The sequence below is a fragment of the Grampus griseus genome (assembly GCF_964374135.1).
Source record: "Grampus griseus genome assembly, chromosome: 7".
Taxonomy (NCBI): Eukaryota; Metazoa; Chordata; class Mammalia; order Artiodactyla; family Delphinidae; genus Grampus; species Grampus griseus.
The window spans coordinates 59,655,545-59,674,043 of record NC_139001.1 but is presented as its reverse complement, the minus strand read 5'-3'; the positions used below and the strand labels follow the sequence as shown (position 1 = coordinate 59,674,043).

General features: G+C 40.4%; 1 protein-coding gene across 11 annotated transcripts in view; it reads left to right on the top strand.

Moving 5' to 3' along the window:
• RAPGEF4 (Rap guanine nucleotide exchange factor 4) overlaps positions 1–18,499 on the top strand; it is a gene marked incomplete at both ends in the record, with an annotated part of 319,238 nt that overhangs the window by 73,022 nt on the left and 227,717 nt on the right. For all 11 annotated transcript variants that reach the window (XM_082657692.1, XM_082657688.1, XM_082657697.1 and 8 more), the window contains one exon: positions 2,848–2,994. In XM_082657692.1, the coding sequence (XP_082513818.1) occupies positions 2,848–2,994 (147 nt within the window). The remainder of the gene's footprint in view (positions 1–2,847; positions 2,995–18,499) is intronic.

Below are 18,499 nucleotides of genomic sequence, written 5' to 3'. Positions count from 1 at the left end.
CCTGCAGGGATCTGGCGAGCTGGGAGTGTGCACTAAAATAAGAGTGCGTCGGCGACTCTGACTCACATTCCTGGGGCTCACGTTTATCCTGCCTTTCAACTTATTGATACATACTGAGCAACCATGTTGGTGCTGCCACCTGAGAGAACATTTGAATGTCAATGTCTTTATTTGGTAATTATTTTCTACGCACATTGCAAGTCCCCTCCTGGAACTAAAATGCAAACAAGGCCTCGCCCCTAGGGACCATAAAGGGAGTGATTCATCTTTAGGGTGAAGATGTTCTTCTTAGGACTTTCTTCTTCCCTGTGCCCAATTATCCCAGTTGCCCAATCCACACTTCCCAAATCCATTCAGATTTCTAAGTAAATTTGTCCTAAAAATACCGAGTCTGCTGAAAGTCAGGTTTGAAGTTGCAAGTAACGCTTCTTTCAGGTGAGGTTTTATAGTCCTACTTTCAAAACTATATCTTGTATTTGTGATTCCCTGTCCTTACATTTGAGAGGATGGGGTCTGAAGGAGGAGAAGACAGGTCGGATCCCACACTCAGCTCTGGTGGGAGAGCGCGGGATACTGGGAGCGAGCCCAGGTGCTGGATGGAATGACGGGGGCTGGTGCCCCTCTGCACAGAGGTCCTGACGCACGGAGCCACACTGAGGAGGGCACTTGGCAGCACTAACATGACTAAATGTTGTTACGTGTGAGCAGGCAGGTGTCATGTTAAACTCTCTAGGGGAAATCCAAGAATAATTTCAGTCTTTTGTCATCATTACCAGAGCTGCTCACCAGCAAGAAGATGGGCTCATGCGACTGACTTTCACAGGCTGTGTCTTTGTATACCTTCTGGTGACACATGGTGACAGGTGTCGGGGATAGGAGATGAGAGATGGAGAAGACAACTTATTCCGTAAAAGTCTACAGCGAGCTCACGAAAAACAGATCTGCATAGTTCTTGTGCGTTATACTTCGTAGCTAATCGTAGATAATTGAGCTACATGGATAGTGGCAGTAGTAATACACATGGTTCGTCCCTGTCAGGTTTTAAAATAGAAATTTACACTGGAAAGTATACATTAGGCTAAGAGGATTCTTTCTGAAGGGTCCAGATGATTAAAAAAAAAAATGAAGTAGGCTAGTGGATCTTTAAGCGAACCCGTAGTCTAAAGAATTTGTGAAAGTCTGTCATTTATCATAATCCATCTTGTGTTTTTACTAGAACCTGAAAATTACTCAGAAGTATCTGATATGCTGGGTATTGATATTTCAGCCCTGGGGATATTTTTCTGACTGAGTTTGTTACCAGCTGCCTTTCTGGAAAATTTATTAACAGGCCATTTTTATGTTTCCCCCTGATCTTTCATTCTCTTCTGAGATATTATTGATTTTATTTTCCTGAACACAATCTTAAATGGTAATATCTGTGCAGAAGCAACTTGCTATGGTTCAGGGAACTGGATTCTTACGGGCATTTGTCTTAGTAATGTGATTACAAAGTCACTAACGTGATCTTAATAACATTTGCCTATTATCGTGTATTAGGTGCGTGAAAGGAAAACTGTACTTTCTAACTCAGGATTACCCTTGTGTATCTCCCTTAGTTGATAGTACCTTTTGCAAAATTAACGTCCAGGTGATCTTGAGTGACTGCATTACTTGCAACTAGTTAGGATTAAATCCAAGTATCGTCGCCCATGTTGCATGCAGAAAGGAAATTACGTTTTTAGTACACCTTACACTTTGAAATCATCGGTTCAGGACATTTTATCAGCTAGCCACACAGCACTTCACTGGGTGCTGCGTTTACTCTATTGTGGCTGAGGGGGGCAGCGTGATACAAGAAGCTGGGAATCTGTAGTCAGATAGTCACAATTGGAACCTGGCTGCGTTACTTACTATCTGTGTGAACTCGGGCCTCGTGAATCCACCGTTCTGACCCTCAGTTTCCTCATCTCTTTGAGTCAGACTGACATAACCGTATCCCCGTTCCGGTTTCTTATTTAAATATCGTTAACTGTACTCTCTCACTAAAAAAGCTGAGTTCATCTTCAAACGATTTCCCCCGTTTTCTTAGAGCGAGTAGTCTTATAAAAAGATAACCATGTCCGCAGAAAGATGTGCACAAGATTGCTAGCAGCCTTATTCATAATATCCCCAAACCAGAAACAACCCAAATGTCCATGAATAGGAGAATGGATAAGCACATTGGGGCATACCCTTGCAATGGAAAACTATTCGTCAGCGAAAGGAAAAAACTACTGATCCACGCAACAACATGGATGAATCTTACAGACGTTATGTTAAGCAAAAGAAGCCAGACACCAAAGAGGGCATATTGTCTGATTCCTTTTACATGAAGTCCTAAAACTGGAAAAATTCCTTTACGGTGATAGAAATCAGAGCATCAGTTGCCTCTGAAAGGAGGGTCCTGACTGGAAAGGGGCATGAGGGAACTTTCAGGGGTGATGGAAATGTTGTCTTGCCTTGGGTGGTGATTACACGGTGTATATATTTGTCAAAACTTGTTGAACTGTGCAAGTGAATTGAGTGTTATATTGTATAGAAATGAGTTGACCCTTGAACAGGATGGGTTTGGACTGTGCAGGTTCACTCATGGCGGAGTTTTTTCCATAGTAAATACTACGGTACGACATGATCTGTGGCTGGTTGAATATGCTGATGTGTAGGAACCACGATATGCTCAGCTTTTCTACTGTGTGTGTGCAGGGCTGGGGTTGGTACCCCTAACTCCCCCGCTGTTCAAGGGTCAACTATATACTTCAAAGAAAAGACAACGCATCCACTGGCAAAATGTTTGCTTTTCTAATGCCCAGTTTTTTGGATTCTCAGGATGCAGTGACCATCTGCACTCTGGGGATTGGGACAGCCTTTGGAGAGTCCATTCTGGACAACACTCCCCGCCATGCGACAATTGTTACGAGGGAAAGCAGTGAACTTCTCCGCATCGAGCAGAAGGACTTCAAGGCACTATGGGAGGTGAGCCCCAAGGCTGCTTTGTCAATTAACGCGGTTGCAGAAAAGAGAGAGAGCTGCCACATGGATAATGGCATTAGAGTCAAGCCTTAATGTGCTCTGTTCTGAGCCGGTGGATGGAATTTAATTTTCAAAACTTGTTTTTGAAATGAGTGAATGAAAAAGCCATTTTGACACAAGATGTCTTTCCTTTTTTTTTTTTTTAATGTAGTGCTTGCTCAATTTTCTGTGGTTTGACATCCATTATGATTATTTCTTGAATGACCATAGAGTGTTTTACGTATAGAGTGTTTTTATGTATTTCCCCCCTCCTATTCCACAGATGTGTTCTTAACCAGGGAACAAAATACTTTGACATTTTCTTTGGCATTTTCAAAATCATCATTGACATGTTCCCTGGGAAAGTGGAATGGATGGGGTTAACATCTGCTTCATTTAAATGCTTTAAAGAATGATGTGCCCTGTAATAAGGTATGGGAAACGAGGGACGGAAAGATGGCTGGTTACTTGCCAACTTCAAAATGCACGGATAGCACAGCCGTGGATGGGGGCAGCGGGTCCTGGCGGCTCGTGCATTTCCCGCTGCTTACCAGCGCCCTTTAGGGTACCATGCTCATTTACAAGAAGGACGGGGAAGAAATCAGCTTACACGCAGTCACGGTAAATGGAGTGCTTAGAAAGGCCCTTGCGTCCTTTATGCTCATTCCTTTTCAGTTCTTCAAGCTTCTGGCTGTTCCTTATCTTTGTCCTTGGCTCAGTACGTCCAAGCGTTAACCCATCGAGCTGGCAGGCTTCGCCACTTGTCCCAGTGTGGCTGAGATTTTAAACCTGATCTGAAAAGAATTTTGTGTAATCAGATAGTTTCCTCCAGAGCCAAACAAATGACAGATGCGTTAAGGGAGCAAACCTGTAGGTGAATGAGTGATGCTTTGCCTTGAAAGTCCTGCAAAGCCTTGGAAGGCCTTGGTGGTGAAACCTGTTACTTTTATTCTTGGCAGTAGTGAATAAATTGCAGGGTTACTTGTTGGAAACGTTCCTCTTAGAAAATATTAAAGAGCTCCAACTGCTCTCTAAAGTTCAGAGACAAAAGCGAGTTTTAGGAAGGTAGAGCTAAAGTAGGTTTGCATGAGGTGTGTGCGGAGAGGTTTTCTGTCAATTAAAAGGGACCAAACTTGAGGCAAATAAGCCGCTTTTTGGATCTTTCATTTAAAAGGTGAGCTGAAAACTCTTTTCCAAAAAGAAAATTCGGAAGACTGGTTTAAGAACAAAAATGACTCCAATTGTGATGTATGTCATTATAACTGCTTTTGTCCGTGATGACTTATTCAAGTTGCTGGCAGAGGATGGTTTGTGGCAATATTTAAAAATTTATTTTAATTAGGAGGCCTCAGTGCTGTGAAGAAAGTTCCTGAGAAGTTGCTACCTGTGAACATTTTTAAAAATTTATTTTAAAAAATTTCGGGACTTCCCTGGCTGTCCAGTGGTTAAGACTCTGTGCTTCCCCTGCAGGGGGCATGGGTTCGATCCCTGGTCAGGGAACTAAGATCCCGCATGCCGTGTGGCATGGCCAAAAAAACAATTTATTTAAGAAATTTTCAGACGTTCAGAAAATCAAAAAGGATAATACAATGAACAACTTATACACTCTCACCTAGTTCAGCAGTTGTTAACATATAGCCATATTTGCTTCATCTGATTTTGCTGAACCACTTTAATGTAAACGACAGGCATCACGACATTTCATCCTATATATTAGCATATTTCTCCAAAAAATCAGAATGTCCTGCTACATACCCATAATACCATTATTTCACCTACAAAACTAAAGATAATATACTAACGTCATCTATATCCAGTCCACAGTTCAAATTTCCCCATAAATATCCAGAAATACATACATTTATTCCATAAGTATTTTTATATCTGTTTTATTTCAAACCAGACTCAAATAAAGAACCATGTGTTAACATTTGATTGTTATGTCTAAGTCTCCCCCCCGCCCCCCCCCCCCCCCACCCTCTCTCTCTGTCTCTCTTTCTCTATGACACTGACTTGTTAAAAAGGCCAGGTCAGTTTCTCCCAAATTCAAGGTTTGTCTGATCATTTTCTCATGGTATCTTTTTTTGTACCCCTACCCCAGGGTTTCCTGTAAACGGAAGTTAGAGCTAAATGTTTGATTAGGTCAAGCCAAACACTTTTGGCAAGAAGTCAAAGGTGATACTGAGTACGTTAGGTTGCTCTTAATGTCTGGATGCCTCACTGTAAGTGATGCATTGGTTTGATTTGTTTGATCCCTTGGTTGGATTGTATCTGAGTTATATTTTAGGGCTATTTTTCACAGAGGTTTCCCTTAGAGGAAAATTATTAAATGGGGCTATTGATGTTGAAGGTGGTCCTTGGCATCCCAAACCTTGCCATATGATTTTGTAGCTCCGTGGGTCCAACCCCTCATCTGTAACCTCAGAGCATGATTCTGGTCTTCTCTGTCAGTGACTTAAGTGAGCTGAAAAGGATGGAGAGAGTTTTTAGACTGACCTCTTATTTTACAGGTTGGGGTTTGGAACCTCATAGTGAGCAAGAGATTAGTAAGATATTTCATTTTTATTTACCTGTTCATGCAAGCGAGCACAGAGTACAAATAAGACGCTCCGTGAACGTTTTAACTGGCTAAAGTGAGAATGCAAGGAACTCCATTATCTAGCAACCTGTGTGAATCAGAACTTTATTAATGAGCACACCTGTGCATATACAGTACATGATGATCCTAAGAAATTGTGGAATTCTAAATTACCTTTCGAGCAAAGAAAATTGACTTATGTTTATTCCACTGTTCATTTATTCAGCAAATACTTAGTGAGAATCTCCTGTGTGTCAGGTCTGGCTATAGCAGTGAAGAAGATTGACAGGGCGCCTGCTCTCTGGGCCAGGGCTTCTGTTCTACTTGGAGAAGAGAGAAAATAGACTAGCAAGTCAATAATATTATTTCAGAGTATAATATATCATTATCATTAAGTAAATTCTATTTCTATTCTCTGAATATAGGTGATCCATTGATGGCATATGTAACACTAATCTGTTAGCAAAATATTGGATAACCAGAACACCTATTTCTTGATTATGTCAGATAAGAGTCTATAATTCAGCCATTCATCACACTGGTACGTAATATCTGTAAGCAACATTAAAACCCAAGCTCATGCTGTCAGCTGAAATTTAACTTAGATCTGGTAGCCAGATATCAAAAGGGAAGGATGACATAGCTTCAGGATTCAGGGAGAAGCCTCACTGAACCATGAAATGGCAGGAAGGAGGCAGCAGAAAGCTAAGCTGGGTCCTGCCTCTCCCATCAGCATGGTAAGGAGCTCACTGTTAGGCCATAGTTCCCACACGGTAGAAATAAGATCATCTGAATCATGGGTCTAAATTTGCATGTTCATCTCATTTGCCTGCTTACTTCTGAGGAATGTCATGGTGGGCCCATGGTGTGGCAAGCACTCTCAGATTGAGGTTTCCCTCCTTATCTATGCCTTTGATGTCACTTAAAGTGGTTGACAAGGACCAGGAATCTGAGTTCCTTCTAACCAGGAAAATGATGGTGTGTAATCACTAACAGGTAGCACAGTCTACAAGTAGCTCTTCAATAGGCTGAGCGAATAGGCTATTTTAAATCTTACACTTGAGACTTTAATGGCAACAGAGAGCTAGGTAACCCTGCTTCCTTTCCTGACCAAAGGCAAGTTTCCTCAGCTCTCCGCAGATACCCAGAGAACTACACCTGAGATTTTGAAATCCTATTCAATTTCATCCCTGGTCCTCTTGCTTTATGTTGTCTATTATGTTGTAAGTCAAATTGGTAGCACCCAGAGTATTCTTTAAAATTATTGTCATAAATGTGACCAGAGGCATTATTTCAGTCGTCTATATAAATATATCAAAAATAAATAAATATTCCCCAAGATGTAACTGAGGAAGCAGCTTGATGCTTTTCTTTGTACCCTGTATCTTTCCTAATGAAAACTTTCTCTCCTCTTTCCTTTGCATGTTTCAGTTGCCAATTTATGATCATATTTGAGGGAACTGGGATCTCCATCTCGAAGTCAGGTCATATTTTCTTAGCTTAAGTGAATTACAGTAAATTTATTCAGAGTTGGTCAATAATGCTTCCCTCTTTTCATGCCTCTTTAATATTAGAACTTAATAAAAAATATTAACTAGGGTATAAAACGTCTCACTTTTCACTAGCATCTCAGGAGGGAGAGTGAGTGAGAGAGAAAGGAGAAAGTTATTGAATTTCATTCAGAAAAAATTAAAAGTCTTGGAGTACCATTTTTAGTTCTTGAGAATTGTAATTTAAACTCTTTGACCCTAGTGGCATTGCATACCCTCAGTAAGGAAGTTAAATGGCAAAGTAGTTAAGTGTGGGCTTGGGAGTTTTAAGCTGTGATAATCTTGGATCAAGTGTTAATGAGTATCTATGGTTGCTGGTGGCTCTTGGAATAAATAAATACTGATTTACTGTCCAATTCCATGAATTTCTTCTCAGCAAATATAGTCTAATGTTTCCAGTGGTTAGAACAACGACAAGGAGTGTTTTTTGTTGGCTCCCTTTCTGTCTAACGTCGTGGATGAAGATGCTTTTAGGTTTGCAGCATGTCTTGTCATCTTTACATGGAATATGCCAAGTACATGGACTTGTATGAGGAGATGAGTCCAGTGTGTTCAGAGAAGTAGATTGGAAAGTCACTCTCCACCAAACTCATAAAAGACACCACTGAGAGGTCCTTGCACTAGTGATCTACTACCTGTGTTCCAATTGCATGAACGTCATTCTGGCCAAAAACTTTCCTTCACTGTGGGCTATGTTTGAGCATGTGCAAAATAATACACACTTGTGAATGAATTATTTGAAATTTAAAGACAACAATGAAACTAGAGTCTTTAGAAATAAAAGCAATTATTTTAAATTTGTAGTCTGACCCATGCTACAATAAAAGTGGTTTCTTAGCTGTAACAGTTACCCAGAAGCTCTTGTGATTTTATTCTAACCAGGACATACAATATCGCAGAGAACCATTGCTCGGATGTAATGATTGATCCCATAGAGTTTATTCCCCAAATGTGTCTGTGGCCTCAATAAATATTGTTGACCGAAAAATTTTTTTATGCTTTCTGGGATATAAACTGGTAAGAATAAGAAATATGTGCATGTTTCTGCCTTAGGAAAAGGATACAATTTGTAAACAAGAATATTTCTAAGAGTAGTGAATATTGTCAAAGAAATAGTTTTATATCTATCTCTATTCCCTAATTTTCGGTGTTTTATTTCTCTATTCTACCAGATATGTTGGCAGTTGTTGGACTGAAAAGTTTTGTAGCTATTTCTGTTTACTGCCTCTTTTGGACTATGCAGGGAGAAAAAGCCCTTTTCCATTAATAATCTTACAAGCCACTACGAGAATAGGAATTATTGAAATTACAGCAGCTTGGTCTTTGCTGATGCACTTTAAAAACCATATTGGAGTAATATACCTCTCAGAGACATCTGCGCCTGCTTGAATAGATTGGATGTTCCTCTCTGTCTTGGGCTGTCAGAAAAATTAAAGCCCAGTGCTTAAAACATAGTATCTTCGAACATAAAAATCTCAGAAGCCCTTTGGGTGGGTTTTAATACTTTATTTAGCATGCAAACAGTTTCAGGTTGTTTCACTTTTGCCTGAATGCTAGGCTTTCAAGGTAGACCGGTATTTCAAGTAAATGTTTAGTGGCCCTGGGTATTGAGGTTGGACTGCATGACCCATCCTCAGATGGGCAGCCCCTGGCCTGCCTGTTAATGTTACAGGGACCCACCCCCTCATCTGAGGCTTAACTGGAACCTAAAAGCCAAGGGACCTGCTTTCTCCCAAGTCAGAGGCCTGTACTTAACTTTTGGCGACTTCGGAGCTTGTACCGTAGGGTTACTTCCCAGGCCAGAAATTTGCATCAAAGGGCTAAGAAAAATACATCCAAAAATAAACATGAAAGCCAAGACTTCATGCCAGGAACTCCAGCCACACACATCCTGTTGGCTGGTTCTCTTGCCTCTCTCCTCACTGTTCTGCTTCTTTTAAACCGAGCCGGAAGCCTGCTCCGGTGACTCGGACCTCACGTCTGCCCCAGGGTCTCACTCCTCTGTCCTCAAGCTTTTCCATGGGATGCTGAAACGATTCAAATCCAGAAAGGAAGGGAGTGAAGTTACTAGGAGATAAGTAAAGTTAAAAATAATATATGTATATATAGGAAGTCTTTTCCTATCGCCTTTGACGGCCTGAGCTTTCCTGAAGAACCACCAGCCCCGGTTTTCTGTCTGGACTGAGATCCTCTTAACAGTAATAGATACTAACAGGAAATAATCAGCGATGAAGGTGCATTTTGCTGTCCAAATAAAGCACAGTTCTTCACTGGATGTCTGAGAACGCTGAGAAAAAGAAAAAGAAGGACGTATGCCCTACCAGGTCAGAATGGGTCTTTTTCTATTCTTTAGTGGGGAGATATTATATGTCACTGTTGGCAGTTTAGTTCTAGGAATTATACTCTAAAACATCTCTGGCTTTTGTAAGTATGTTCCACCAGACCTAAATATGTACCACGGCACTGACATAATTTGATTTCATCTTTATTTATGGGGTGGGGGGGGAAGGGGTGGCTCATCTTTTTCTGATTGTGAAGGATTTGTTTGTTTAGCCTGATGATCTTAAATGTTTCTAGGAGATAAAGATATTTGTTCATAAGTAGGCAGAGTTGCATTTATCACATTAATATTAAATGTATGTATTTATCTGGTGAATGGCATCTATTAAAAATGAATTTGGGGCAAGGAAACAGATTGAGAGTGATGGTATTTCACCCTCTGGATGCCCTGGTAGGCACCTTGCCTGCAGCTCTCAGACTCTATGAAGTCCTTAGTGTTTATGGCAATTCTGTTACATTATTGATGACTTGAAGTCCGGCCAGCTCCAAAAGCTGTGATCTCACTCTTTCTCAGAAGATGATCGGGGGGGTCTGAACAGATCAAGGCTTGGCTGGCAGGTGCCAGGAATGCCCAGATGTTGCGGGTGGGCTTGCTGGCAAGGTGCTGTTGTTGCTTCTGAGCTGGTATTCCTTTGGGTGTTCACTTCGGGCGTGTGCCGTGGTCCCTCACACCTTTTAGGAGTCGCTGTTGGTGGAGGTTTTGAAATCCTTCCCCTGGTTGTGCATTTACCTGCACGCTGTTGACACCTCCCCCCCCCGACCCTCTCCCCGCACTCTAATCTCGCAGTGGCCCTCTTCACTGTCTCAGCTCACCTGCTAGGCTGCATGCCTGCTAAAGCGCTGTTCGACTCAATGTTAATCGATCCCACTTTGAAAATTTCATCTCTAGAAGCTTCTGTCGTATTCGACAAACATAGTTGGCTCCCACCACGGGGAGGTGCACAAGGCACCGCATCTGTCTTCCTGGTTTACGATCTAGTGGAGAAAACAGACAAGCATAAACACAAATCACCCTGATATCAGACAAACTGAAAAGTCCCATAAGATAAGACACAGGGTGCTGAAGGACATATGGCGGAGGGCAGGGAGAGATTCATTTCCACCCAGGCTATCATTTCATCCAAAGACAAAGAGATCTGGTGAATTCTTGTGTGGCTAACAAGGCTGTTTTTCAGCCTCCCACAAGGATTGGGGTCAGTTAACCAAATTACAGTGTTTGAGACAGGCTTGTCGCAAGGGACTGACCACACAGAAGAGGCAGGGCTTCCTCACTTGTGCTGTGCTGCCTGCTGCCTTCTCCTCCTGTCCTGCACCCCGGGCGGGCTTGGTTAGGGGTCTGCCTGCCCTCTGAGGGTGTCATGTGTTGTATTTCCAAATGCCTGGCTTTGTGTTTTGTTTATTGTTCAGTCATCCTCTGGAGAAATCTGTTCTGAGGTTTAACGGGTCCTCAGGGCAAAGGCAGTTCTAGTTGGGAAAACTTTTAAGAATTTGAGACTTTCAGAAGGAACACGTGGTATGCGCTGGGGATATCGTTAAGCTCTTTATGTGTCAGGAGCCCTCTGGTCATGGGACTTTCCTCCTCTCATCAGGCCAAATTCCACTCCTGTGTAGTCTACAGGCCACTGCAGAGAGGTTAGGGCACAGTCACTGGGGCAGGGTGTCTGACACCGAGGAAGGAGCAGCAGGAAATCCTGTCCCAAAGTCGGCAGCTCTGAATTCCTGCAGTCTTGCCCTGGGGTTGATCTCACTGACCTCAATGTTTTGAGCTGTCTAACTCAAACCAATAAATGCAAGACAGACCTTCTGAAGGCTATTGATGTGGTCGAGTGTTCTGGCCTGAAATTCTGATCTATTCCTGGTTTAACCCAACTTTGCTGAATGGCCTTTTGGAAAGCTCTCCAGCTTCCTAGGCCACCTGTCTGTAAAATAAATGTACCTTTACTGAAATCCTGCCTTGCTGACAGCAGTGGTTCAAGTTAATGTTGAATGCTAGGTGCCTTATGAGCTGAAAACTTTAGTGCCTCGTCCTTGCCTTTCGGTTTGCAACTTCAAGAAACCAGAGCCACAAATTATGTGAATGAAAAGGATAAAGTATAGGCAAAAGTTCATATTGTATCAAAATACATTATTTGAAAGGCAAGAAAAACGTTTTTTTATCTTGCATTTATAATTGTAATTCCTAAAACTAGTTCCACGTTAGAATGACCTGGGGAGTTATTAGAAAATTCCCGTGCGTGGGCCCTCTCCAGACCAGTGAAACCAGAGTCTCTCGAAGGTGGGGCCTGGGCATCATAGCTTCTGAAAGCTCCCCAGATGAGTCTGCCGAGAACCCCTGTCCTCCAGCTCCAGGCTCTGGTATCCACTCTGCCGCTCTGCACTGGCTGCTTCTGCATGTACCTGGTTGGCATCTTCGCCCAGTGCTAAGGCTCTACGATGGAATAATATGTTGGTTCCTTCCTAGTCTTTGTAAAATTTTCCGAGTGTAATTATTCCTTCCCTCATACAGACATTCTGCTTCCAAACTGGGGTTTCTGCCAGATGTAAGTGATAATGGCCATCAGTACTTCAGAGACAAGAGTGAGGGGGATCGATTTGAAGCTTTGTGATTAGAGGTGACCTCTGTGGTCTGCTTATTAAAAGTGTGAGAATAAGGTGTAGAATCACCCCCAAATTCCAGTCCAACAAGCACGCATTCTCTTAGTTGTGAGAACAATGGTGTCATTATACATCACGTAATTCCTGGAAAATTCCACTGTGCCCTTGTGAGAGATAAGAGTGAAAAAGGCAAGTAATATCTTACTGTTATTATGAAGAGAGTTTTGAACTCATGGACTCGCTGAGAATGTCTAGATCTACCTCATCCCTGGACTATACTTTGAGAATCACTTCTTTAAGATAAATTCCCAGAAAAAGTTTTCCCATGAAAACTTTTATGGCTCTTGATAAATATGACCAAATTTATTTTCGGTGACTTTTATCCTGCCATCCAGAGTATTTGAGCATGCCTGTTACATCCAGCCTTGGTTAGCATGACCATTTTATATACATTTATATATATGTGTGTGTATATATACTTATATATGTTTATATGTTTATTTTCTATCATATTGTTATCATGTTTGTTTGATTACTGCTGGGATGGTAGGGATTTTCTTAAGTATTTCTTTTTTTTAACATCTTTATTGGAGTATAATTGCTTTACAATGGTGTGTTAGTTTCTGCTTTATAACAAAGTGAATCAGTTATACATATACATATGTTCCCATATCTCTTCCCTCTTGCGTCTCCCACCCTCCCTATCCCACCCTCTAGGTGGTCACAAAGCACGGAGCTGATCTCCCTGTGCTATGCGGCTGCTTCCCACTAGCTATCTATTTTATGTTTGGTAGTGTATATATGTCCATGCCACTCTCTCACTTCGTCCCAGCTTACCCTTCCCCCTCCCCATATCCTCAAGTCCATTGTCTAGTAGGTCTGTGTCTTTATTCCCATCTTACCCTGAGGTTCTTCATGACCTTTCTTTTTTTCTTAGATTCCATATATATGTGTTAGCATATGGTATTTGTTTCTCTCTTTCTGACTTACTTCACTCTGTATGACAGCCTCTAGGTCCATCCACCTCACTACAGATAACTCAATTTCGTTTCTTTTTGTGGCTAATATTCCATTGTATATATGTGCCACATCTTCTTTATCCATTCATCCGATGATGGACACTTAGGTTGCTTCCATCTCCTGGCTATTGTAAATAGAGCTGCAATGAACATTTTGGTACATGACTCTTTTTGAATTATGGTTTTCTCAGGGTATATGCCCAGTAGTGAGATTGCTGTGTCGTAAGGTAGTTCTATTTGGAGTTTTTTAAGGAACCTCCATACTGTTCTCCATAGTGGCTGTATCTATTTACATTCCCACCAGCAGTGCAAGTGTTCCCTTTTCTCCACACCCTCTCCAGCATTTATTGTTTGTAGATTTTTTGATGATGGCCGTTCTGACTGGTGTGAGATGATATCTCATTGTAGTTTTGATTTGCATTTCTCTAATGATTAATGATGTTGAGCATTCTTTCATGTGTTTGTTGGCAGTCTGTATATCTTCTTTGGAGAAATGTCTATTTAGGTCTTCTGCCCATTTTTGGATTGGGTTGTTTATTTGTTATTGAGCTGCATGAGCTGCTTGTAAATTTTGGAGATTAATCCTTTGTCAGTTGCTTCATTTGAAAATATTTTCTCCCATTCTAAGGGTTGTCTTTTGGTCTTGTTTATGGTTTCCTTTGCTGTGCAAAAGCTTTTAAGTTTCATTAGGTCCCATTTGTTTATTTTTGTTTTTATTTCCATTTCTGTAGGAGGTGGGTCAAAATGGATCTTGCTGTGATTTATGTCATAGAGTGTTCTGCCTGTTTTCTTCTAAGAGTTTGATAGTTTCTGGCCTTTTATTTAGATCTTTAATCCATTTTGAGCTTATTTTTATGTATGGTGTTAGGGAGTGTTCTAATCTCATACTTTTACATGTAGCTGTCCAGTTTTCCCAGCACCACTTATTGAAGAGGCTGTCTTTTCTCCACTGATATAGTCTTGCCTCCTTTATCAAAGATAAGGTGACCATATGTGCGTGGGTTTATCTCTGGGCCTTCTATCCTGTTCCATTGATCTATAGTTCTGTTTTTGTGCCAGTACCACACTGTCTTGATTACAGTAGCTTTGTAGTATAGTCTGAAGTCAGGGCGCCTGATTCCTCCAGCTCCATTTTTCGTTCTCAAGATTGCTTTGGCTATTCGGGGTCTTTTGTGTTTCCATACAAATTGCAAAATTTTTTGTTCTCGTTGTGTGAAAAATGCCAGTGGTAGTTTGATAGGGATTGCATTGAATCTGTAGATTGCTTTGGATAGTAGAGTCATTTTCACAACGTTGATTCTTCCAATCCAAGAACATGGTATATCTCTCCATCTATTTGTATCATCTTTAATTTCTTTCATCAGTATCTTACAATTTTCTGCATACAGGTCTTTTGTCTCCTTAGGTAGGTTTATCCCTAGATATTTTATTATTTTTGTTGCAGTGGTTAATGGGAGTGTTTTCTTAATTTCATTTTCAGATTTTTCATCATTAGTGTATAGGAATGCCAGAGATTTCTGTGCATTAATTTTGTATCCTGCTACTTTACCAAATTCATTGATTAGCTCTAGTAGTTTTCTGGTAGCATCTTTAGGGTTCTGTATGTATAGTATCATGTCATCTGCAAACAGTGACAGCTTTACTGCTTCTTTTCCGATTTGGATTCCTTTTATTTCCTTTTCTTCTCTGATTGCTGTGGCTAAAACTTCCAAAACTATGTTGAATAAGAGTGGTGAGAGTGGGCAACCTTGTCTTGTTCCTGATCTTAGTGGAAATGGTTTCAGTTTTTCACCATTGAGGACGATGTTGGCTGTGGGTTTGTCATATATGGCCTTTATTATGTTGAGGAAAGTTCCCTCTATGCCTACTTTCTGCAGGGTTTTTATCATAAATGGGTGTTGAATTTTGTCAAAAGCTTTCTCTGCATCTATTGAGATGATCATATGGTTTTTCTCCTTCAATTTGTTAATATGGTGTATCACGTTGATTGATTTGCGTATATTGAAGAATCCTTGCATTCCTGGAATAAACCCCACTTGATCATGGTGTATGATCCGTTTAATGTGCTGTTGGATTCTGTTTGCTAGTATTTTGTTGAGGATCTTTGCATCTATGTTCATCAGTGATATTGGCCTGTAGTTTTCTTTCTTTGTGACATCCTTGTCTGGTTTTGGTATCAGGGTGATGGTGGCCTCGTAGAATGAGTTGGGGAGTGTTCCTCCCTCTGCTATATTTTGGAAGAGTCTGAGAAGGATAGGTGATAGCTCTTCTCTAAATGTTTGATAGAATCCTTCTGTGAAGCCATCTGGTCCTGGGCTTTTGCTTGTTGGAAGATTTTTAATCACAGTTTCAATTTCAGTGCTTGTGATTGGTCTGTTCATATTTTCTATTTCTTCCTGATTCAGTCTTGCAGGTTGTGCCTTTCTAAGAATTTGTCCATTTCTTCCAGGTTGTCCATTTTATTGGCATAGAGTTGCTTGTAGTAATCTCTCATGATCTTTTGTATTTCTGCAGTGTCAGTCGTTACTTCTCCTTTTTCATTTCTAATTCTATTGATTTGAGTCTTCTCCCTTTTTTTCTTGATGAGTCTGGCTAATGGTTTATCAATTTTGTTTATCCTTTCAAAAAACCAGCTTTTAGTTTTATTGATCTTTGCTATCGTTTCCTTCATTTCTTTTTCATTTATTTCTGATCTGATTTTTATGATTTCTTTCCTCCTGCTAACTTTGGGGTTTTTTTGTTCTTCTTTCTCTAATTGCTTTAGGTGCAAGATTAGGTTGTTTATTCGAGATGTTTCCTGTTTCTTAAGGTAAGATTGTATTGCTATAAACTTCCCTCTTAGAACTGCTTTTGCTGCATCTCATAGATTTTGAGTCGTCGTGTCTCCATTGTCATTTGTTTCTAGGTATTTTTTGATTTCCCCTTTGATTTCTTCAGTGATCACTTCGTTATTAAGTAGTGTATTGTTTAGCCTCCATGTGTTTGTATTTTTTACAGATCTTCTCCTGTGATTGATATCGAGTCTCATAGCGTTGTGGTCGGAAAAGATACTTGATACAATTTCAATTTTCTTAAATTTATCAAGGCTTGATTTGTGATCCAAGATATGATCTATCCTGGAGAATGTTCCATGAGCACTTGAGAAAAATGTGTATTCTGTTGTTTTTGAATGGAATGTCCTATAAATATCAATTAACTCCATCTCATTTAATGTATCATTTAAAGCTTGTGTTTCCTTATTTATTTTCATTTTGGATGATCTGTCCATTGGTGAAAGTGGGGTGTTAAAGTCCCCTACTATGAATGTGTTACTGTCGATTTCCCCTTTTATGGCTGTTAGTATTTACCTTATGTATTGAGGTGCTCCTATGTTGGGTGCATAAATATTTACAATTATTATATCTTCTTCTTGGATGGATCCCTTCATCATTATGTAGTGTCCTTCTTTGTCTCTTGTAATAGTCTTTATTTTAAAGTCTATTTTGTCTGATATGAGAATTGCTACTGCAGCTTTCTTTTGGTTTCCATTTGCATGGAATATCTTTTTCCATCCCATCACTTTCAGTCTGTTTGTGTCCTTAGGTCTGAAGTGGGTCTCTTGTAGACAGCATATATATGGGTCTTGTTTTTGTATCCATTCAGTCAGTCTGTGTCTTTTGGTGGGAGCATTTAATCCATTTACATTTAAGGTAATTATCGATATGTATTTTCCTATTCCCATTTTCTTAATTGTCTTTGGGTTGTTATTGTAGGTCTTTTCCTTCTCTTGTGTTTCCTGTCTAGAGAAGTTCCTTTAGCATTTGTTGTAAAGCCTGAAATATTTCTTTACTGATTATACTTTCTCTTTCAGGACGTGGTACTCATACATACATTGGCATTTACTTACCAATTTATGTGAATGCTTTATGCTTTATTTGAACAAGACATTAACCTTTTTTTGTAATTCCTGCAAATATTCTTGTCTTGGTCTGTTTTCATTTTTCATAATATTTAATGTACATAAATTCTAAATCCATTAAATCTACCATAATTTTCCATAATTACCAAAGGTTTCATCAAACATAGCAGATAGCATATTAAACAAGGTGCTCATTAGTAAATGAAAATTAATAAGTTAAAATCCTTACATGAATTCCTGGTGATAATAATTGTAAGCATGTTCATAATCATCCTAGTGAGTCCTGGTTTTGTTAATAAACTTTTAGGGATGTTTTAGCACAGTTGGCAATTAATTCCTTCAAATTCTCTTTCTTGCTTTCTGCTTGTTGCTTTATATTTTCTTCTTCCTCATCCTGGCCCCTTCTCCAGACTTCTTTTAGGTCTGAAATGTCAAACTTGTCTTTTCTCCCCTCTGACTATTTATTCAAACTTTCAAACACTCAGAAAAATTGAAACAATTTTTTCTCTCTCTCCATATATATATTTATATTTCTCTGTGTGTATATATAGACATGAATACATATGCTCATATATGTTTGTTTTGCTAAACCATTTGAAAACATGTTATTGATACCATGATACTTTACTCTTCAGTACTTCAGTTTAACTTTGTTCCCCTGCTCCTTCTTGTGCTAGCCAGTCTCCCTTTACAACCAACTGTTTATTTATCTCTTCCTTTCCAATCCCATCCCACCACCGCTGGTGTCTCGCCTCAAGTTCAGCCAAAGTAAGGGAGGGAGTGCAGTGTTTAAAGACCGGGGACTGGAATTGGCTAGATCATGACAGTCCTGGCTTTGCTTCCCACCAGCTCTGTGTCCTCAGGCACGTTACACAGTCTCCCTGAACCTCCTTCCTCATTTGTCAAAAGGGGGGTACAGTAATCCTATCACATATGGTTGGAAGAAACGATATGATGTCATCAATCTCTTAGCTCCAAAGAAGCATCCAGTAAATGCCTTGAGAGGCAGTGAAGGATGGACACACAGACAGAGCAGGAGTTCAGACACATACGCCTGCTCACACACCTGGTGCTGCTCTCACTGCTGCCCGGGGGAAAGTGTAAACTATCTACCGTGGCATTCGAAGTTCTCTAAATGTGTCCCTATATCCTTTCCCAGCCATATTGCCTCTACTAAGTTATACACATACTTTTATCAGCGTAAATCATGTCAGCAGGCATATGTGGTGCATCCACTGAATGCCCACAGCTGCTCTAGGCACTGGGACACAGACCTGAACAGAGTGTGACCCTCAAGGAGCTCACAGTCTAATGAAGAGAAATATATGCAAGTAAATCTTACCATATGAATAGATATGAGCTACAGCAGAGGTGCACGCAGGGGCTGGAGGTGGGAGGAGGACAGAGTACCTGCCAGGGAGAGTCAGAGGGTTTCCAGAGAAAACCTCCTCTATGCGTTGTCATCATGAGGCTGATAGGAGTGTGACTG